The sequence below is a fragment of the Pagrus pagrus genome (assembly GCF_965226575.1).
Source record: "Pagrus pagrus genome assembly, chromosome: 22".
Taxonomy (NCBI): domain Eukaryota; kingdom Metazoa; phylum Chordata; class Actinopteri; order Spariformes; family Sparidae; genus Pagrus; species Pagrus pagrus.
In genome coordinates, this window is record NC_140204.1 from 22,601,165 (window position 1) to 22,624,894 (window position 23,730).

At 41.6% G+C, this 23,730-nt stretch overlaps 1 protein-coding gene across 4 annotated transcripts; it reads right to left on the bottom strand.

The window, feature by feature from the left end:
• Positions 1-870: 870 nt before the first annotated feature.
• On the bottom strand, positions 871-23,617 carry sf1 (splicing factor 1). Of its 4 annotated transcripts, XM_084343532.1 has the most exons (13): positions 17,925-18,160; positions 16,438-16,861; positions 11,067-11,198; positions 9,209-9,284; positions 6,290-6,442; positions 5,514-5,603; positions 5,226-5,409; positions 4,939-5,054; positions 4,681-4,788; positions 4,395-4,590; positions 4,096-4,318; positions 3,025-3,189; positions 871-2,157 (listed from the first exon to the last, which is right to left on the bottom strand). In XM_084343532.1, exons 2-13 carry the CDS (start codon positions 16,841-16,843, stop codon positions 1,826-1,828), a joined length of 2,181 nt encoding a protein of 726 aa, XP_084199658.1. In that variant the 5' UTR covers positions 16,844-16,861; positions 17,925-18,160; the 3' UTR covers positions 871-1,825. The 4 variants fall into 4 exon arrangements, with proteins under 4 accessions (XP_084199658.1, XP_084199656.1, XP_084199655.1 ...); XM_084343530.1 differs by lacking the exons at positions 16,438-16,861; positions 17,925-18,160 and adding an exon at positions 12,299-12,692; XM_084343529.1 differs by lacking the exons at positions 16,438-16,861; positions 17,925-18,160 and adding an exon at positions 12,299-12,692 and having other exon boundaries at positions 4,096-4,321.
• Positions 23,618-23,730: the final 113 nt, after the last annotated feature.

Genomic DNA, 23,730 nt, shown 5'->3' on the forward strand with positions numbered 1-23,730 from the left:
GTGACATGTTGGAAAAATAAAAGCCAAAAATGTTAAATTTAAATAGACAAAGTATTGGATGCTAAAGGCCATAATGCCACTGAAAACAGTAGTTTGAAGAGGAAAAAAATGACTGAATCCACATCAATCAAGTATCATTTTGCATAGCTTTCAACCAAGTCTTCAAAAAAAATTTGGAAATTGAATTTCCATTTTAGATCATGTGGTGACAACAGCCAACAACTCTGTCACTGAAGACCACAAGATGCACAAGGTAGTAAGTGGACCTTGACTTGCATTTTTTTTTTTCAAATTCAAAACTACAATTCCCACTACTTCTCCTCAGGCTGCTGGAAGAAAGGACATTTTGTTTGACACTGTAAAACAAAATGTCCTTTTTTTCCTGTAAAATTTACAGAACAAAACATTCCATTTCCAGTGGCCTCGCTGATTGAAGTATTTAGCATTTAATGCTGCACAGGTGGAAACGAACACAGAACTGAGCGTTAAATGTTACACTATTATTGGTTTGTTGCCAAACAAAGAAAGTCATCATGACCGCCCTCTTCAGGAATTTCAACTTAAAACCTACACACTTCAATAATGACTTTTAAAAATGTGCCGTTTACATCAGCAGCAGGGGGCTGGAGCAAAAATCCCTTTTAACCCCAGAATATACACTTTTAAATCATATTTCTTTAAAAACAATGTGTCTCTAAGTGCAGGCTTCTTGAGAGGCAGCGGACATCCAGGACAAAACAAGGTTATATAACGCATGTGAATGAGGCAGACAACACAGCCTTGCCTGGAAAGAAAAAAAAATCTTGGCAAGCATTCTGACACAAAGAGGCTCACATCCATGAAAGGAGAAAGCAGTCTGTACTCAAGAGCAAAAAGGTGAAATGGATCTGTTTAATGCTAAACCAAGCAAGATTTCTTCAGCTATTCATTCAGGCTAGCGCCATAACACAACAGACTGATTCCAGAAACAGTAAAATTAACACTCGTCTTCTCTAATAACTCAAGGGACAAACTGATAATTTTGTCCTTGCAAAAGCAACACAAACACTGCACACAGCGTAAGAGCAGAGAGATGCAGAGAAACAAGGATACATCAGATTCTGAGCAGTCAAGTAGTGCAGGGCATCAGAAGCTAGCAGGTTGCAGCATCAAATCCCATTTTCAAGCTCAATGTCACAACTGAGTTGCAGGCAGGTAACAAAAGAAACAAACAATTAAAACCCTGGGAATTTCTGGAAAACAATCTGAGACAGTACTACAAAAAGGGTTTCTGACAGAACTAAGAAACACTTCACATGTCATCATTACAAAAATATTCATCTTATTCAACTCTAAACCAACATCGGGAACATGACAGCAGTATCAGTTTGTGAGTGAGTTGTTACAATGGATCATGCAAGTTAACTTCAATATTTTAAATCCAATAGTAGTTAAGTGTTAAGGTTTGAATTGAACACTTGAAGCAATGAGACTGTTGAGCAGAAATTAAACGTCTGGCGGGCTATTTGAGCTCTTTATTTGGTATACAAGAAGTGACGGGACAAACTACGGTAGCAATGCAGAACATGTGCCCAAGAGCAACAGCATTGGTATGCACACAAGGAGCTCTGTGTTAACACAAACTTTAAAAACAGGAAAAATAACTCATTAAGTTACGCAACTTTACAAATCGAACTGACAGCCTTTCATCATTTCAGAGATGTCTTCACAATATAAAGGATCAATAAAAAATAAAGCACTGGTTATATTTTTTTCTGTGAGCACACATCCACAATGTGCTGCAGGGTGGAGACTTTTGTGGGAGGACAATTCTCCTGCGGCAGGGTTAATTCTGAGGTGGAGGAGGTGGGGGGGCAGGAGGCATGCCGAAGGGGGGCATGCCCGGTACGCCCATCCCCATCATGGTGACAAAGTTGGAAGGGTCCATGGGTGGCGGGGGCGGTGGCGGGGCATACATCATGCCAGTTGAGCCTGGAGGCGGTGGTGGAGGGGGAGGAGGGGCACCTGGGGGCAACGGGGGCTGGACGCCGGGAGGAGGCGGCACCATGGACGGGGTGCCCATGGGTGGGGGGGGCTGAGCCCCGGAGGCTGCAGGCTGCTGGGGCTGCTGCCATGGGGGCAGGGTGCCGGTGCCAGGGCTGGACGTGGTGGTGGTATCTGCAAGGGAGGAGGAGCTGAAGGTTAATTCTAAACTGTAATTTAAACATTCACACCATCCCCTCAACTACAGCATACACACCCAATCATCACTCTACTGATAAAGCACTGACGCGATATGTGGCTCCATGGGTTATCAGCTAGCAGATACAGTCATGTCGCCTGACAAAACAGTGATTAGATTGGAGGTCAATCAGGTTTTTAGTGTGAAAAGCTCGTCTTACTTTGTCTTACAAGTGTTGTTAACAAACCATCCCTGCGTTCAATTACCCATACTAGCATGCTATTTAATATTCCAGAAAAGGATTTAGTGTGTCTTAATACGAAGTAGGTGAAATGCAGTATGCAAAAAATACCAGGATGTTCTAGTACATCCAGTTGCATTTTGCAGTATGCAAGAATCCTCTGCACAGTATAAGATGCGTCACGGTGTGTTGCCTGAATATAAACTAAACAGAGAGCAAAAATATTTAACAGCAAGTACTACGTTCTTTGTACCCCAAAATTATGGGCTGCAGCGGATATATGAGCAAGAGGGTCAAAATTCAAGGTGCATTGTCATGACAAAGTATTGTATGTATATTGTAGTATGTATTTGGATCACTCAAATTGTCGGTGCCCAATACTGTGGGCAACACCTCATTCAGTACTAACATGTCTGTACTACATAGTGACAAGTGAACTCTTCCAGCCATTTTGTAGGGTTGTCACAATGTTGAGGAAGAATATATCACAGCCCATGTAATGGACTAATAATCCCACCCATCCCAATGCAGAAGCTAGTAAAGTCCAAACTGGTCTTTATTTTCTGAAACACAGTTAATGAAGGAAGGAATGGTTTCGTATACAGTTTTTGTGTAGTCTTACTCTGTTGCCATGGCAGTGGTGTACTGGTTGCCATGCTGCTGGTTGGAGGGGGAGGTGGAGCTTGCTGTTGCCATGGTGGCAGAGGTCCAGAAGGGGGAGGAGGTGGCTGGTTGCTGGGGGGAGGAGGTGGAGGCGGCATCATGCCCATTGGAGGTGGCAGCAGACCTACAAGGAAACCAAGAGTCAGGCATTTTCTTCTACAGTTGAGTTCAGTTCATTGTCCTTGGTCCTTGACACAGGGACAAGTTGGTCTAACTGCAGATTTGAATTTAGTTATCATTTATAAAACAAAACTGACAAGACTGCAAGTAAAGGTACAGTGGACAAGGTTGGTCCTCTTCAGAATTTCAAAACTTTTCTAGGGCTTGAGAGAAGATGTGTCTGTAACATCGCCTGTTGAAGTAAAAACCTATTCCATCTTTTTCCATTATCCGTCTGCTCTCTAAAGCCCCATTCGGACTGGATTTATTTCTTTAGGGGAGGTGGAGTGATTTTGACTAACATCACCTGCATTATTCAGTGATTTTAATCCCATTCAGACCAAGTATTTGGGTATTTTTTCTTCCCCCACCATGGTAATAAGCAGCAATTACCTACCGTCATTTAAAATCTCGTCCAGAGCGCCGGCCGTGTATTTCAAAGTGAATAGCCACTTGTCCTACTTTTTCTTTATTTAGTTCTTTTAGTTCAGTGTGAAATTAGACCTTTGGTTGAAAACTGAGGAAGTCAAATGCTTTTGCTAATCTGATGGATTTAACCATGCCAACACCAACGTGTATGTCTGTTTGGAAATCAATATGATGGCAGAATTCTCTATTGAGCCATCTTTTATCGGTCTGTGTGTTTCATGTCTGCCTGTTCAGATTCAACTGAGATATGTCTCAGAAGGATAACCATTTTTGATGTCACAGTAGTATCTTTGTCTCACATACGCTCTCTTCTTTCTGATAGTTAAAATTTCATCAAAAACAATTAGTGATAGGCACACTGATTGATATGACATTAATCCCATCAGATCAGGGCTTTAGACCATTAGAAACTCCTGAAAACAATTGTCATGTCATCTCTTACCCATGGGGTGTCCATGAGGTCCTGGACCCTGGCCCATGGGTGGAGGAGGGGGTTGCATCCAGGGAGGAGGCAGGCCATTGGGGTTGGGGGGCATAGGTGGGCCCCCCATGTTAGGCATGGGGGGAGGGAAGTTGTGGGGTCCACCATGGCCACCAGGTCCTCCATGCATGCCATGGAAGTTCCTGTTCTCAGTGGGACCGGAGCTCATCCAAGGAGGCCGGTTCTGCTGCACAGAAAGAGTAGTTTAAAAGAGTCCTCTACACCAAAAGGAGTTTGAATCATGAGTGTTACCAACTTACTGGTGGTGGCTGGTTATTGCTGGGTCCTGAGGCCCGAGGTCCTCCTCCCTGGGAGCTGGAGTGTCCTCCACCAGAGGTGGGGACTGGAGCCTCCCCAAGCTCAGCCATGAGAGACAGATACTCCTTGTCCATACGCGCCTTGTCCTGGGCTGACTGAGGAGGCTCGCCACCTGTTGCTCTATGGGCTGCGAATGTGCTACACCAAGCAAAACAACCAACAGTGTTACCGAAAGATTTATAACACTGTCAAATTAAGACTTCTGTGAACAAATCAACTGATCATCACCTGGTGTATTTGCAGTCAGAGGAGATGTGGCCTGCTCCACCACACTTGGTACAGAGGGTGGTGTTGGTGATGCTGCGTGGTTCAGCGTTCTGCCAAGGACGAAGGATCCTACAGAGACAAACGGGCACATTCTCTCTTCAGTGCTCCAATTCCGCTTAAATTGACTTTGTCTAAAATATCCCATGTTCCATGATACAGTCATCACTAGTGACCTCCACCATTGAACTGTGCATAAAGCTACACCACTGTCACACTGACCTGTTGTCGTCTTCCCTCAGTGTGCCGTTGAGTCTGGCCAGCTCCCTCAGCTGCATCTTTCGTAGGTCATTCTGATCCTCAGGTGTCTCAATGCCTTGCTTCAGAATGTTCCGGATCTGTGGACACAAATCACTCACCTATAATACTGTACAATGTATAGCCCCGAATGGATACGTATTAAATATAACAATAAAACAATAACTCGGGTCATTCAAATGTAAAGAGCTGAGCAAAGCTGGAGCATCTAACAGGAGTGGGATGGATCAGAACAATAAACCTGATCTAACCTGCTCCACAGCTTTCTTGACGTTCTCCATGGTGTTGGCAGTGACTAGGGCATGCAGAGGCTCATCCTCCCCTGGCAGCATCTGGCCATCCTTTCGGCCTACCTTCCCCTCCTTCACAGAACCTTTTCCCCGGATCATGATCTTGGCGCAACACTCCTTCTCAATGTTCTTCAGTGTATTACCACTGGTAAAAACCAAAGAGGAAAATAGTTAGAACCCCAAATCACTTTTAACTTGTTAAAAGTAAGTAAAACATTACAACATGGCAGAAAAAGACAGCAAATTTACCGTGGCCCAATGAGCAGACCAACAAAGTTGATTTCAGGGTATTCATCTTGGGGGATCATTACTTTGTCGTTGACTCTGGTGGCTGGAGGTCTACAAGAAAGAACCATACAAGATTATTATTTACTAGGACCAATCAACAGTTTTCTAATTCTCTAAAAAAACTATAAATGTATTACTTTATTATACCATACAGAGCTCTATGTCAGCATCCAATTAGACTTTCCCCAGTGCAGGCTCACACAATCAGAAATGTTTAAATTTTTTTAAGTGTCGCTTGCATTCCCACTTTGGTTGCAAGTCGCCGACCACAGTTCCCCCTGAGTGGCCTTTTAACACAAGTCCTAAAGAGGACCTAGACATCTGTCACACAAGCGTTCTCCACTCTTCTGTATGTATTGGTTGTCTTGCTCCATACTGGTGAAATAGTAAAATGCAGAGTTGGGTAGGTAACAAGCTTCGTCAGTCCGGTATAAAAGCAATGTTGGGGTCGCTCAAAATAAGTAATGTATTGTAGTTATGTATTACACGAGACTCTTTAAAGAAAAAGTTTTAGTTCTTAAGAAAGTAATTTGTAACACTACTTGTTACATTACTTATTCATTGATCTGCAGCATTACCTGAGATCTATTGTCACATAATTGCTGGTTAAAAATAACTAACTTTACATATATCAACATATCAGCCCTATCCTTATAAGGAGCACACACGCATGATCTTTCTTGCAATACAAACCCAACACTTCTTGATAGAAGAGAAAACAAATGAATAAATCATACTTATAGTCTGCAGGAGGCTTGAAGTCTGGGTTTAGTCCAACCATCTCAGTGATGAGGGAATGACGCTCTTCCTCAATCTTCTTTCGTGTGCGATACTCGCGGGTGTTTAACCTCTTGCCCTCGCTGTTGTAGATGGGCTCCGGAGAGGGAGACCTGGAAACGGCAGACAAAAGACAAGAAAGACATCATCAATACCTTTCTAGAAGTGGAGCTCTACTATTAACAATCACACAGGCTCCCTACAGCTAACTGATAGTTTACAATGTCAAATCCTCAGTAGGAATTTTGAATCAATGGGTACTGACATGTCTTATAGACACAATGATAACTTTAAAAATGGTTTTGGAAATTTGGATCTACTGAGAGTATTCTCAGACTGTTACTTATGGCCAGTGCAAGAGCAAACTCAAAAAGAAAACAAAATTGTGTTGCAACTCTGCACTGACATTTCCAAGGCTGGAGTCCATTCTATTATACAATTCGGGGTAGAAAGGGGGCAACCAAAAGGTGTAAAGTGGTAATTAACCCAATACACTGGAGGGGCATTAACCACAAGGACAAAAAAAAACCAAATACATGGCCATAATTAAACCTGCATACAGGATTGTTGGCCTACAAGAAAGGAAAGTTGGAGGTAAGAAAAAGAAACCAAAGCAAAATTCGCAATCCTAAGCAGAAACGCTGGCTTTGAGAGTTGCTTGGTGTTGACGTGGCGGAAGAGGTCCGTACCTCCCCTTGGATGCTGAAAACCTGTGTTGCTGCGTTAAGGAGGCTCTGTGCTTGAAAAAGGGTTAGGTTGATGTGGGGTAATTTGGGTTAGAGAAAAGGAATTAAGATTAGATATCCACCTTTTCCTATGCTCTCCCATCAGAGAGCCACATTTGTGTCCATGTGATGTGAAGAGTGAGAAAAAAAATAGGTTTTTCCTTTTATGCTTCAATCTTCCAACGGTGACAACCTGAAACACCCCCAGTTGGTTCTGTCACATTAGATTGGGGAGTGATTTATAAGCGCTGCAGCTCTGCAATAAATTTTTTAGTTGCTGTGGAAATGTCTGATTATGAAGAAAAACTCTATACAGTGTACAGAGGACAGGGACTCTAGCTAGTAAAGGTCAACTTCACACACTCTTGAGAGCAAGCCACTTCCTGCAGGAACAGATCCCTATGGAAACTATGTTATAAGCTGGCCACTGCTTTTCCAGAACAAATACAATTCTGGAAGTTTTCTTCCAGACCTCAAGAGTCCAGAGGGAAAACTGGAACACACCCCCTGCCCCCTGGGTGGAAATGTTTAAAGCCACATCACGGGAAAACCAGAGATGACAAATTATTTGTTAAGTCCAGGACAAATCCTATTAATCACTGATATGTTATCATGTAGGCTACACATGCCATAAGCATAGTCGTCGCTGGCAAAAACTTTATCCAATATCTAGTAAGTAAAAAAAAAATAATCAGGAAAGGCAACATCAATTGATGGGACTTGTGTGAATCTTTGGTCACCAATTAACTTTTCCAAAAAGAGCCAAATCATCTGAACTATTTCTGAACATGTGAACTATAAAGCTGTTAAAGCTTTAGAATTTACTATTTAACAACCAATCGTAAAAAAAATAAAATAAATCTTTACATAGAGTAAGGTGTATTGACCCAAACCTGTTTCAGAGAAAGATCTGTATACATTATGAATCATATATGAATTCACGTATTCACACAACACTCTACATCAGACACACAAAACAATCAGTGGGTGAAACCATGATGCATAAATAATAGGCTAAATCTCAAGCAACGACTCCACTTAACTGTTGAGTCAAAGGAGAAGTAATTCAATAAAAAAAGGTGCAAATATTAAAGACACTTATCCTTGTTCTGGCAGTCACATGCCAAGTTATCTTGGCTGGAATACATCTAAACTAAACTTACACTGACCTATATACAATGGGTGGCCCACATATACATACCAGCGCTCCCTTCCACCTTGGACACTATTATTTTGTTATTTTACCCAAGATTGAAACATTGTTGTGATTACACCATAATAAGACAGAGATCCTACAGACCAGTCCAGACAGTCCATTGTTCGACTTGTAGAAAAAGAAACTCCAAACTGCTGTGGACACATTTAATTGTATGAATGTTTTTCAAAATATTTCAGTTAATATTGGTTTGCACTTTGGCCAATCACTTCCAGGCAGTATTTCTATAAAGGGGTGAAAGAAGCCAGAAAGAGTTTTTTTGTGTGTGTGGCCAAACTGCCACATTCAACTTTGTGGATATATTTGCACTTTGCAAAAACAAACAATGTAATAGGAGTTTTTTTTATTTTGATGTAATTGCAGGCACTTTCTTGTCTTGGGTAAAAATATATGCACAAATCTTTTTTTTCTCTAAAAGCTGTATTACTTGAGATAGACTTTTTTTTTATGTTTTGGTTTTTAATCTAAATTTGATAAATGTTCCACCTTACAGTTTATAGTGTGATTATGTCCAAATTTTGTCTTAACCATGGAGATAACTGCACCTAACTTTACTTCACAAAATGATTAAAAGACCTACATGAAAAAATGTACACTTACCAATTCTAAAATTACAATAAAAAAAACTTTGTAGGCTACCAATAGCAGTAAATGCACATTCATGTATGCTTACTGGTGATGAGCAGTATGAGCACTTTCTAAATGTTGGGTCTCCTCTGACACTAGGTTAAGACAACATTAAAAACTCAAACATTCTAAAAACTGCCCTTCACTTAGGAGATGGCTAGCTAAATGCTACATCTGCCAGCTAATACTACTATACAGTCTGAGGTTTTTTGCTAACAACCACACATATACTGAAAATCAACATTTGTCTTCCAAAAAGTCAAGAAGGTAGAGAAAATGTTACTGTTCATGGGTTTAAATCTTTTTCCGACCTGTCCTCAGGGTTAACAGGGATTCCCAGGTCTCCTGTACGCAGTTTACGAGTCAGGTCTTCAATCTGCAGTTGGACTGGAAGAATTCAGGTTAGGAAAGAAAAACAAGGATGGAGAGAAATGTGGTTACCACAACAACATCAGAGAGACAACGCTCTGTACATTAGAGCACCGTCTCAAACATTACTGAAGTAAAGACAAATGGTGAGTCTGTTAAATAAAAAATAAAGGGAGATCAAATCAACATCTGGTAAAACTCTAAAGCATGAAACCGCTTAATCATATCTGAGGACATCAGAGGAACACATTACCTAAAATGAAAAATATTCTATGGCTCATTAACATTAGCATAAACAGGACTAGCCTTTTCTCAGACAATGATTAAACATGGCAACACATCAGTAAATGTCTAGACCATAATTCCTAAAAATGCCAGCCATACCATTAATATTTCAAACCAGAGCCATTGGTTTCATCCATTAAGACAAGGCTCCCCATAATGCAGCATTTTGTGTTTAACAGCTTTGGCATTTTAAGGACATGTCAGGTCTAAAGATCACTGATTGGTCTATTTGTTTTGCAAGTTCCAATAACAAAAATGTGATCACAGTCACTCTTTGCACTCCACAGATCTAACACTGAGGGGCTGCAGTGACATAGACAATTATTACATTCAGAAGGCAATGAAAAAAGAAATCAGTCAACCCATGCACATTATGAGAGTTGTAATGAAATACCCTCCCAACAGAGAGATTCACTGGTCACTGAAACAATTACTCTGGATTATAGAGATGAATACAGGCCCTGTGAATTGTGGTTCACAGCAATTTCATCTTAAAACGCTTCCCTTGGATTGTTTTAGGGGGATCTACTGAATGAGCAGAGGAAACGATAAGTGTGACAACGGAAGGTGGGCACAAATGAATGTTTACATACCAAAGAACAACAACCATTACCAATGAGTGAACAACATCAATAACGATGTCAGTTATTGACAAAAGGACTTATCTGCTTCAAAATACCCTGTTGAGGGCCTGTGAAGGCAGTATGTTGGTGCTGCACTGCTGCTGGAAGGCATCTGTGGTTATAAACGATTTGCTTCATATGATCATTCTTTTTTTAAAACAGGCCAAACTCAGAGCAAAATAACAAGTGTTTCCCAATTTGCAATGCCCACTTAATTAGTGATTTGAGTAATTTAAATATGTTGAATTGACTTGCCATTGAAGCAGCATTACTCACACTTAATATAAACAGAAGAACATTTTAGCATATTAGGACATTATGAGGAACGCCTCCATGCACAGGAACAATACCAATGATGTGTAGGGGATCAAGCAAGACAGTGAGCAGTGACCTGCAGCTCAGGACAGATAGCAGCAAGCAGTGGTGATTAATAATCTAGCTCAAACTTCTCTTGCTAATGGCTGCCCAGTGGTATGCAAACCATAACAGCACAGAAACACTTGCCACAGCAGAACCACTATACTTCCACTAAAGAGAAATAACCTTAATTAACACTTTACATCATCACGTTATAATCATTGCTCGTCAGAAATGATTGCTTTGTCTCAACAGTTGGAGCAAAAACTAGACATTTCCCTTTTTGTGAAACACCTTAACGTCACTTTTGAATGGTTTGTAAATCTGATTTAAAGTTTTCAGTTAGTAACACATCATGTGGGTGCCTTTAGAGAACTCTAACTGTTGGGACTTCAGCAAACAGGACACAAGATTAACATTAATACTGGTATGCACCATGTAAGGAAACTAGAACCTCAAACATATGTAATTGAGGAGACATTATCAAACTGCAATTTGCATAGCAACCTTAACAAGAGATACTTGTTATATTTACCTATATAGGCTCTTTCTTGATCCCGGGTCAGTCCAGGGGGAATGACTGTGGGCATACCCGGTATTACGGTCTTCTGATCAGGCGTCTCACTGCTCCAACGACTCTTCTTCCTTTGTTTCTTGGAGCTGAAATCTGCCGAGAAACACCAGTGATATTAGCCATGTTAGCCGTTTTCTGGGGTTAATTCTAGTGCCACTCAACATGACCTTGCTTGTCAGTAGAGGTAGTAGCAAATGAGAAGAGGTAACAACACATGGGTAGCCTCCAGCCCGATTGAATATAGGAACCTTTAAACTTTGCTTACTAGTCCTGACACAATTGAACCTCATGGGAATATCATTTTATTCAAGGGAATTCTATTGGCTCAACCCACCTCTGAATTAACTCATCTAAAATTTGCTAAGATTAAAGGGGCACTATGTAGTTTGAGAAGAAAGTCAAACTAAGAATTTTAATGATTACAATATTAAATAAGGTAGTAATTCAAACTCAGACATATTTTTCCCCCAATAAGTGAATAAATAAGCTGTTCTCAGAGGAAAATAAGGTCCAAGAACACTGTTTGAGGCTAAAAAGGTGGCAGGGTCCGCCACATATAAACAAAGTAAAACAGTATGAAAATGTGCTGTCCTTTAAGGTCAGTTTGTTTATTCAGTCATGAAAACAAAGAGTTTATTTAGTTTGTTTAGGCAGGGGAAAAGAAAAAGAAAAAAAAAAAACTACAGTGCTAATTTAAATGACTATTGACTGATAAATTATGGCCATGAAGACTTCTATGATTCAGAAAAGGCAACTGTGCCCATATAGCCAATGCAGTCAGTTTAACCCCCAACTTACTTGGCGTTAACTGCATGCAAAACGAGTTTGGCATATAGCCCGTCAATAACACAACCAAACACGGTGTCTCAAGCTAACGTTGACGTTGCACTGACTGATGTCTACCATTGCAAATATTTTTTCTATTACTCTGGCGTTTAACATTAACGTTCAGTTAGTTGTGACATATATGCTAATTCTAACTATAAAAGAGAATAATGTTTTATTACCCGGCCAGTGCAAACCTGTGTGAGCTAACTTTAGCGTTAGCTGTTCACCAACATTTGTTAGCTGGGCCGTCTCCATTTCGTGTCAAGGCTCGATGTGGGGCCTTTAACCCATCTTACTTAGCCACATTAGCTGGCTAGCGTTAAGCCATGCCGCGTCAAGTGTTAGCGGGCATTCGGTTAACTTACCGGGTTTCGCCAGTCCGCCCCCTGCAGCTGGTGGTTGCTGTACCTGGGGCGAGAAACCTGCTGCTGGATTGAACTGATGTGACGGAAAAGATGCGTTTGGCATTGCGGGCTGGAAACCTTGTAGGGAAGGAAAGGATGCGGGTGGCCCCGGTGTTGGCATCAATCCGTTCCCCGCACCAGGCCCGGCGTCAAATCCTCGTTTAGCGCCAATACTGGGGTGCAACTTCCCTAAAGGAGTTGCGTTTGCTCCCGTAGCCATTTTCGGTGTACTCAAATGTCTAAGTCTTTGTCAAACGTCAGTCGATTCAGGTATAAATAATTTTAAATCGAGAAAAAAATCGAACAATGTATTGCCCTCAAGCTCCTTTCACATTACTTCAGTCAAAATGGCGCCTTGCAGAAAACCACAAAGGATGATTCCATGGACGCATAAAGTATTCCTATTGGTCAGACCAAGCCCCTCCCCATAGGCCGCGTTCTATTGGACAATGTTTTTTCCTTATCCTCATCCTGCAAACTGATTTGCTCGTATATTATTTCCACCTATCTCTCACAGAATATATATGTTTTTTAAAATATTCCCAAATACGAACTCCGCCTATGTAGATTCAGTTTCATGGCATTTTATTTGCGACCAGTACAAATTATAACATTCAATAATGCTTATGAATTATCAATATTGAACAACTGGAGCTTGTTTCATGTGGCAAAGAACCAACAGCTTCAGCCCAAGGGACCATCGTGGGTCGGGACCTCTCTGGTAATACCTTTAATGTAAACTATGTCTTTATTGGCCAATGTGAATGCTGAAATGGCTATTTAGTCTAATATGGCTAGTGATACCCATATGAGCCAATTAAGTAATCTTCCACAGTGTTATTTTCACCAAGGTGGCTAACCTTTAACTTTTATTTTACAGTATACCAGATGAACATAACAAACACACAGCTCACTGCCTTCTGACTTTACACAGATTTTAATTATAACCAAATAGTTAGAAATGAAGAAAGACAGCAGAGACAATTGAGGTCATTTTCATTAAAGAAGTACAACATACAGTACGTTCAAGATGTGAAGCCTCATATTTATCACAGCAATGAAAATCAATTTAATGTAAGTAATGTGCCTAGAAGAAAAGTCACAATGCACCTTCATAAAAAGTTCTTCAACTTAATTTCACAATAATTTTGATATAAACCAAATACAAAAGTATAACCATTGTTTACACTGTGTAGATCCATATTTGGTACAGGTTTAACAATGTAGGTGAAGCATACAGTATGTTAATTTGTTTTGCCATTGCTTCACATATGTAGTAACAATGTGAACTTACACTAACACAAAAACACTAAAATGCACATAATACTACACTAGATGTGGCTTAAAAGAAACTATTATATTTTGTCAACGCAACTCAGTGACTCACCTTTAAAACATGCACCATGCACTAATTTAAGTCGTTTCTATTAACAGAGTCTAAATAGTGTAGGAACATATAGCTACTTTCAGTGGGGCAAAACTTCTGTTTAATAGACAACCAGGTTGGAAATAAACCCAGTATCTGCACTTCCACACTTACGCTAAGCCATTTCAGAGCTGCACCAATACCACAACATGTACATGACAATGAAAGTGGGTAAAATGAGCATTTGTTGTACTGCATTTTGACGTATAACCTGAAATGAGATCACAGCATGTCAATGCATTTAACAATCACAATGAAATCTACTCGATGGCCATAATGATTAGCAGGTTTTATCGTAACCTTATATTTACTACCTACACGCCTCTCATACACAAAGGACTGACTTTTGCTTCTAATATTACCAAGAAGATATACTGTTAATGCTTAATTTTCAGTGATTCCAATGGCACTTAGGCTATCCTATCCACTAAAAGTCAGTCAGCTCTCACCCGACTGTGTGTACAAGGATTAGTATGTGTATCGTGCCCGCTCAGTGCCGGGATCCCGCGGATGGTCGTAAGTAGAACTTCTTGGGTGGGTGGGCACCGGGGAAAGGCGCGAACGCTCATATGCATATCCATCTGCCTCAGCAGGGACTCTCCGAATCGGACTCCGGTCACGTGCATAGTATGAGGAGACCGGGGCTGGTGGAGGAGGAAGGGGGCACTCATATGGGTCGAGGCTAGAGGGGGGCAGACGCTCCCTCATTAAAGCTGTGGAGGAGGATGTTGATGGACCAGGCATAGGGACGGCGCGACGTTCTTCGAAATAACTGCCTCCATAAGAATTGGCCCTGTACTTCTCGTAGTAGTCCACGACCCCGTACGGATCTCTTTCCTCGTAAGGCGACCGTCGCATCGGGTAGGCTGGTACCGCGCCATAGAGTGAGCCGTTGCTCCTGTATGCCGCCTCGCTGCCATACATCCGAGCCATGCTATGTTCAGCAACAGCGCTTATGCCGTAACCTGGGTGCGGCCCGTATCTCATTGCCCCCTCGTAGCCTGCGCCCCTTCTGTACCCTGCCATGCTGCTGCTGTGACCAGAACCCCGGGAAAAACCATGTACTGGAGCATAGCCGGCACCATAATCAGGATCGCCACTGAAGTCCGGATGATAACCCCTGCTGCGACCACGCCCGCCAAATCTCGGGGCATCATATCCATCAGACTTTGGCTCTGAGCCGTTTCTGTGGTAGCCATTTTGGTCTAGAGGGCATTCTTTGGACCAGTGGCCTTCCTGCCCGCAACGATAACAACCCGATCTGTCTCCCATTCCCGGCGCAGTACGCAGGCGGCTAGTCGAAAGCTTCACGCTCATCAGTTTGCCTTAAAAAGAAAAGACTCAATAAGGACTTATGACTACATTTTGTCTAAATAATATAATTGACATTTTCTGCCTAGCATACAAAAGTCTGCTAATCCACCAGTCTGATAAAAAGCTGCATTATACTCCAATATAGCAGTAAGACATGACTTATGATTTGGGCATTAAAAAATAGTTATTAAAGCTGAAATCCGTAACTTTCACACGTCTTCCCCCCTGCAATGGCAAAAGTTAACTCAAATGAAGTTCAAACTACAGCAGAAATATCAGGGTTGTAATGGAAGGTCGCACGTAAAAATAACTATTGGAATCATTTAATGCTACACTTGCAATTAAAAGGCAGCTCATATAATACTTTCGGTGTAGTTACGAGGGGTTTGTGTGAAAAAATTTCATCATGTGCCCGTGTCGCAGAATGTTCACGAGGACCATGCAGCCCAAAATGTATGACAGCGCGTACAAACGTGTGAACCAAATAAGTACATACACAGCCTTGCGCATCCATTTTGGTGATATTCCAGCTCTTAATGGGCCTATGCAGTTTGGTTTGAGTTATAAAATACACTGATAAGGTTTGTTTTAAATTACTTCCAGTATTTCCTGCATTAACACCATGAACAGGTGTGTCCAGATAAGTCAATCATTAACTGCAGTAGGTGCCCGTTTGTCTAGAATCCAACATACAGATGACATTACGGATACCAGCTTTAAGATAATAAATATTCAGGGCTGCTTTACTTTTTTCAGCTTCCCATTACCCCATCACCTTTCTCTATTTACTTACCTGTGTTGCATCCATGACTTACCCATCATTTCACAAGAACGGAATGAAATATTCTTGATATTATATCTTTAAACTCCCTTTAAAGTAGTAGATCAGGTCTTTTGATGTGTGGCAGTATGAGCTACTTATACCTAGTCAGTGTATTACCTGCAGTAGAAGACTGTCAGCGCTCCCCCTGTGTGGAGAAGCAGTGCGTAGCACTAACAGGGAAGCAGAGCATTGCACTGACAGCAAGACGTATTTTAGCCACTTAAAAGAAGGCACAAGAAAAAATATACATCTGTTTTAAGTTTACGCTTTTGGTGCTTTTCATGGACTCAGACAGCTGCTGAAAGTCCGACGCAGACAGCTGATCTGTGAAAGGCATAAAAAAACATGTCTTGCTGTCAGTGCTGTTTAGGAGTACAATATTCTGCTTCCCTGTCTGTGTTACACGCTGCTTCTCCACACAGGGGGAGAGCTGATGGTCATCTACTGCAGGTCGTACACAGACTAGGGATAAGCACCTCATATAACCCCACATCAAAAGACCCCAACTATCACTTTAAGCCCAGCCCAAGAGTTCACCTTTAAAAGCTGTGTTGTCTAACTGATTAATGGCCTCCATTGCATCCTCCATTCGGTCCATGTGAACAAAAGCATAGTTTTTTACTATGTCACACTCCAACACAGAACCGAACTCTTCAAACTTGGCCCTTAGCTCCTGGTTGGTACAGGCAATGTTGCCAACATGCAGTTTAGTGGATCCTCTTGACTTGCCACGGCTCAATTCGACGTTCATGGGTTGGCCATTTAGCTCATAATGGTGGAGGTTGCTGATGGCTTCCTCTGCCTCTGCTTTGTCATCCATGTGCACAAAGCCAAAGTTCTTGACAATAGTGCATTCTGCAATCTTGCCATATTGGGAGAAGAGGGAGCGAAGTTCATCTGATGTCGTGTCTGGGGACAAATTTCCGATGAATATTTTCACCATTGTGGAGTGTCTGCCTCACTAAGGAAGGAGAAGAAATCAAGATTATTGATTGCATAATTCTATTGACAATTAAAACCTTGACCAGTTGACCAGTTTAACCTAAATCAGTCACCATTACCATCATTTTGGATCAGTAAATCTTACCATATATACATTGACAAATAAGGTCCCACAGCTGTTCCCTATGAGTGTAAACAACATCTTTAATCAAATCTTGAATAAACATTGCCATCACAAATCTCCAAATACTGTTGTGACATCTTCAAATCGTCAGCGTAGCCCAGATTACAATGTAACAAATGATATGGCTGAGCATTAGCAATATAGCTAATTGTTGGCAGAAAATCTGATACATTTTAGACAAAAACTGACAATATGGACCAGCAGCATATTAATAATAGTATAAAAATGTTAATGCAAAACTCCTTTATCAACAGTTAAACTTTCATTATGACATCACTGGTGGAGTAGGTGATGGCGGTGTTGTGCTGAAGAGGAATCTGATTGTTTGAACAGAACGCAGTAACGTTACTGATAAAGAGCATTTCCATCTAATATGGTCTGATCAACAGAATACAGACTTGCATTGTTAATCCTTGGCTAGTATGAAGACACGCTACTTTATCAACAATTCATTTATCAAAGACTAATTTACGGACACCAATCGCTCTCATTTTCGAGAGCAACACATCGTGGCTTTGCAGCACTTTCGTTAGCTGCAAAGCTAACACAAATGAGCTAGCATTAACTTTTATTAGCTGCTGACCCAACGTTAGCTGACTTATCAAAATTGTGACTTTAACAGTCAACAAGTAACTAGAAATCATCATGTTAGGCTTAAGTCAGTAATTAAGTTACATAACATGCTTCTCCGCGCTTGTTGGCGACTACCTGAACCAAACACATTGCACGCCTCGAGCTGACGCTAGTCTGTACATTAGCCTAGCCTGTCCATACATTTACAACCCTATTTGTTATCGTTATAGGCATGTGAATTGTGACGAACTGGAATGCATAGGTTGACTTTGTCAACCGAGATATGCTCTGGTTTATATTCATGATGTTATATTTTAATTCTTACCTTTTAAAGCTGCACTGTGCGTCTCAATCCTCGTAGTCTGAAATGACGACGCCGCTGTACCGAATGACGTTACATTAGCAGCTCGTGATCAGCCGAACACCACGGCTAAGGCACACAGCTAACTCGGTTAGCATTTACTGGGACAGACCCACGTCCTTGGGATAGTATACAGCGCCTAGTGCTGTGCCACCATGGTGATATCAGGCACAGAATTATGCAACCGACGGTCAGGACTCATCTGGAAACCTTTGGTGGTCTTAATCTATCGAGGAAATCCAGTTCATGAGCTGGGGGCGGGGGTGTCCCATAATAATGCTCATGTTTATTTACAGTATCACATTTTGTCAGCTTGCTCTTCAGAGTATATTTTCCAATACCTAAACCGTACAGTTAGGACAAAATGAGCTGTCTTTGAACAGCCACTTGTTTAAGGAAAACAATCATATTCTCTGTCAACACACCTGTACATAGTGCTGCCCGTGACAGTTCTGCCATATATATATAGTTTGGGTTCCAGAGACCAGTGGTTTCCAGTTTCCAACCGTTTTTGCTTGGGATGTTGTTTGGGATTGTCAACTTGCTTTTAAACTAACTAACTTCACCTTTTAAATGAATATAAATGTGTTTATCAAACTATTTTTCTTCTTTCCTGGTCCAATAATTCTCATGTGATCTTTTGGAGGGGTCCCAAGCCCAGGTTGGTAACTCATCTAGGAATGTTGTATAGACATGACAGTAGAGGAGGGAGATATGACAACACATGCCATAAAACACTATATTTGTGTCATTTCTCCACAGTTTATACCGATAAAGCAATAACTATTAAATGGCAATATTTTATGACTTTAGCATCAATGTGAGTAAGTATGTGCATTTTGGCCCCCATCAGGCTCAAAGGCAACATAAGATTTTAAAATATATTCAATAGTTCCATTGCATCTACAACCAAAGTCAGACATGATCATCTGGGGTTACAAACAAATAACTGAAAAATGTCAAGTGTCACCAAAAGATTTTTGGCTTTATTAAAAATCGTATTCATTTTAGATTTTTAATGTATGCTGGTACTTTTACAGCTGGTATGAAAAATACAAACTTCAAACCCATCTATATGCAAAACAAAGGCACGTGCAACAAAACACAAGTGCCTCATTACTTATACAGCTCAAGTCCTGAGTCCTGCCTCACATTTTTGCATCTGCTTATGCTGCGTTGTATGGAGACGATGAACATTCATCCCAGACTAAAAATTGCACGACGGGTTATTTTCTGTTTTCAGTTGTGGGCAAAGTCTGCAACATTCCAGTGGGAAGAGAACATAGTCAAGACGTTATTTAGTTGCACAGTGCATGTCAGCCAACATTCTTGTTTTGGCGTCACTCAACAACACTTTTATTTCAAGAAATTTGACTTTGGATCAGCAGACACCTCATTAAGTATTATAAAATGTATCAATTTTATATTTTGTTGACACATTCAAATTAGAAAAAAATGAGAGGCTGGAATGTTTGAGATTAATCATTTTACCTTAGACTCCAACTCAAAGTGTGATTCTGTATCCTAACTGAACACTCAGGTCAGTTGCATGGATATGGATTAATTTCTCTTTCAGTCTGGGTCATTGAATCTGTTCATGTGCTACAGATGGCAAAAAGTCTGCAGGTTTTCTTTTCCACCCAACACAGGACAACTTTGTGTTTTACACAACTTTTCAAGCATAAAGGAAGCAACTTCTCAGTGAAATCTTCTGGTTCTATCTTTGAGAAAACATACCCGTAGACCTCCACAGCCTATTGTTGGACACCAAGGATGATGATCATTTTTGTCCATTCATTCTTTATCCATATCCATAAAACTGACGTGTCATGCCAGCTGTGTGACTAGGGCAAAGATAAGATTCTTCTGCACTACAAGCAACAGATACAATTACCCCTCATCCATTCAAAAAAGAAAATAAATGTTCATATATTGATAAAACAAGAACACTTCTTCTAAATGACAAACAGAAGCCAAACAATTTACATTTGTTGAATTTTGACAATTTGCTTCATGTGAGGAAGAAACACAGGTACAAAAACAAACAAAAAAAGAAATGGCTAAAAACGGAACTGAAAACCTGCAGAGCAAGTGAGCAAATAATTTTTTGCAATTATCATTATCAAATGGTGCAGTTTACCAATCATCCTTATTGAGAAGAGGTTATATGAATGCGACTGAAAGGACGATTCATCTGCAGGCAACTGGCATCTCAGGTGCCTGGAAGATGCCAACACAATTTCTAATCTTAATCCTGACATCTCATATGCTTTGCCACACATCACGCAGACTGATGGAATCATGTAGCTTGAAGAAATGATGGCGAGAGGAAAGTCCTGCAGTTCACAAACAGACCTAGAAAGAGAGCAAAGCATTCCCTTTTCAGAAACAGGGCTCAATACCCCATTATTCAGTTTCGAGATCCCAGTGCCCACTGACCAGTAACGTGTTACAGTAAAATGTCCCTCTGTTCAGAGATCAACAGTCAAACTTTGTTTACTGTGTTGCTCACCTTGGCACGATGGCTTTAGTAAGGCGCATAGCGTGACGCATAATGATCCTTCGGTCGGGGAACAGCATAGGAGCTCCTGGAGGCTGACACCGGTGACAACCGTGTTCGCTCATAGCCGGCCGAGGAGACTGGTACTCGTCTGATCGGGCTGCGATCTCGTGCATAGTATGCGTCGGCCGATGAAGGTGGAGGCAGTGGCCGACGGTCATATGGATCTATACTGGAGGAGAGCTTTGAGAGGGAGGAAGGGGGGGGTGGGGGAGGAGGAAGATAGGACATGCGACGATCCTCGAAATAGCTTGAGCCATAAGGGCGAGCTCTGTACTTCTCATAATAGTCAACACTGCTATAGAGACGGTCACGATCATAAGCTGGTGACCTCTCTGGGTAGGAGCCAGCCGCTCTGCTGGCGTACCTATCCCCCAGCTCAGAGGCATAGCCGCTGAGCCTACGAGGGGGAGGTGGCAACCCACCTCCGTAACTAGCCTGACTATACTCAGAGCCACCCATATAATCAGCTGCTGGAGGCGAGGCCATCCCGTAGCTGCCCCTCCCATAACTTGGGGGACCGCGTGGGGGGGCCCGGCCACTGCGACCTCTTGCGCCGTCACCGTGGCTACCGTTCCGACTGACAGGACAGTCTTTCGACCAGTGACCATGTTTCCCGCAGACATAGCAGCCGGTATGATCTCCCATTCCCGGGGCAGTGCGAAGCCGACTGGTGGACAGCTGTACGCTCATCAGCTTGCCTTGTAAGGAGAGAGAAGACACGCATGAGACCGTGGGGTTGTAACACGAAAAGGCTCTTGCCGATTATAAAACACGCTAAATATTAATAGTCACTGAGCGAAGTGAAATGACCTGTTGCGCCAGGTGCAGGTGATTTTATGCCAGTGCCAATTCACCAGTTACACTGCCACTCATTTTGCAGCGGACATTGCCAAACTTTTAAGTGATTACTTTCAGTCCACCTGGTCATTATTGTGGAAGAATATCAGCTAGTGGATTTTAATTGAGACATGAGCTCTACCGCGACAGAACTGAATCCAAATTCGTATCTATCAACAGCAAAGACAACTAGCTCTATCTTGCCAGAGAGTTCACCTTTGAAGGCTGTGTTGTCCAGCTTATCGATGGCCTCCATGGCATCCTCCATTCGCTCCATGTGAACAAAGGCGTAGTCCTTCACTATATCACATTCCACCACTGAGCCAAAGTCATCAAACTTGGCCCGCAGAACCTCACTGGTGACCCCTTCGCCAAGATTGCTGACATGGAGCTTGGTGGTGGACTTGGGCCTCCCTTTGCTCATCTCCACATTCATGCGCCAGCCATGCAGCTGGTGCTGGTGGAGGTTTCGGATGGCCTCCTCAGCCTCGGACATGTTGTTCATGTGTACAAAACCATAGTTTTTGACAATGTCACATTCGGAGACTTTGCCATACTTCTCGAACAGTTCACGCAGCTCCTCAGGTGTGGCGTTGCAGGCAAGGTTGCCAATAAAAATTTTCACCATGATGATGTTCTGTGTATCCTAGAAGATTTAGAAATATATGTCATTTACTACTGTAAAACCACAAACAATATCTAATGGTTACTTAGAAAGGGATGTTAGGGTCATCCTCACTGTCTGTCAATGAATCAACATAGAAGCAAAAAGGCAGAAGTTTAAAAGGGACACTGTAGTTTTGGAGAAGAAATTTAAACTCAGAATTTTAATGACAATGTGACAATATTAATGATGTCGATGAAGGTTCGCAGTCATCTAGGTCCTGGTAAATCTAAGTGCTGTATGCACTCAGAATATTATTGATGCAATGATACAAACTCATAAATATACATTTTCCCCATAAGTGAATAAACAAGCTGTTCTCAGAGTAAAATAAGGCCCCTGAACACAGAAAGGTGGCAGGGTCTGCTACATATAAACAAAATAAAAAAGTATGAAATTGTGTTGTTCTTTAAGGTCAGTTTGTTTATTCAGTCATAAAGTTTGAATATTTAGTTTATTTAGGCATAAAAGTCAGTCAATGAAGACCTTTCTCTTCAGATTAAAATGTATTCTCAAAAACTACATAGTGCACCTTTAGCCTAAGAACTGGAGTTGTAAAGTTTGATTAATGTCTCTTTAAATCAGTTTTAGCAGAATATATTGATGTTCATGGAGGCAGTATTTGTTGCCAGCCTGTTTTATGGGACTGCACAAGTTTAAGGTATGTGTATGAGGCTGTCATTCAGGTGTGTGCCGTATGGTGCACTGATTTGCATTTCCATGTAAACAATCTTGTCTTAGCATATACACATCACGCAGCATTAAATGTTGAAAATCATAAACTAGGAAATCGCTTGTGTTCATGGGTGAAACATGCGTTCACCCACAGCTCCTGTATGGTAAGGTTAATAGTGATGTGAACTAATCAAACATGAGGCGCAACCAGCAGCTTTAGGCTAACAACAACCTATTTGTCTTGAAACCGATGCATTAAATTGTACACTAGCTCTGCAGGTTCAAGTTAACATAAAGATACGAATTAAACATAATTTTCTCTCAAAGATTAAGTAACGCTTCAGTTTAGAAACACTGAAAGGTGGTTTTCACATTGACCACTTTGTGACGTTTGCTAACGTGGAGAGCTAGGTAAGTTAAACAAGTCACAGACAAGCCTTTCCTCAGATCAGATACCGTACTAACTGGCTAGCCAGCCTGCTAGTACTGACGTTCTCAGTGTATTCGGTGTATGTGACATAACATACTCGCATACTAGCTAGCTTGACGCTACAGTTTGAGCGGCTTGCTCATTATTTATAAACATCAGTGAACAGTGTGTAGCCTAATGTTTCCATGTTGTCCATATGTCCGTGTAATGGCGTTTTAATGTTTGGCTAATGGAGGCGAATGCAGCTAACACATTAGCTAGTCAACATCGTTCGCCCGCTCTATCAGCCCATGTCCTCTCCGAGAACATCTTGGACAATGCTACAATGACAATGACGTACCGCCGACATCCGAAAATGCACCTCACGTACGTTTTAACCTTAAAATAGCTCTAACCCACCTATCAAACGACGTAGGCCTCGATACCGATGAATGAAAAGTGAAATGGCGCTGTTGCACCGTGATACCGCGATAGCCTCTTCTACTTCCTTATCCCGCTCCAGCACTGCTACCAGTGACTTCCTTACCGCCACCAACTGAGTGGAAGCAAGTACTGTAATCATACAGCACACGTGCATAATATACAGTAGCTTACTTATCCT

Bases quoted from the DNA above. Each gene is read 5' to 3' on its own strand.
- sf1 (XM_084343532.1), bottom strand. From the start codon at position 16,843: ATGGTGAAAATATTCATCGGAAATTTGTCCCCAGACACGACATCAGAT. The intron at 9,285-11,066 runs GTAAATATAACA...GAATTCTTCCAG, and splicing joins TCAAGAAAGAGCCTATATAG to TCCAACTGCAGATTGAAGAC. The intron at 3,190-4,095 runs GTAAGAGATGAC...GTTTCCTTGTAG, and splicing joins ACCTCATGGACACCCCATGG to GTCTGCTGCCACCTCCAATG.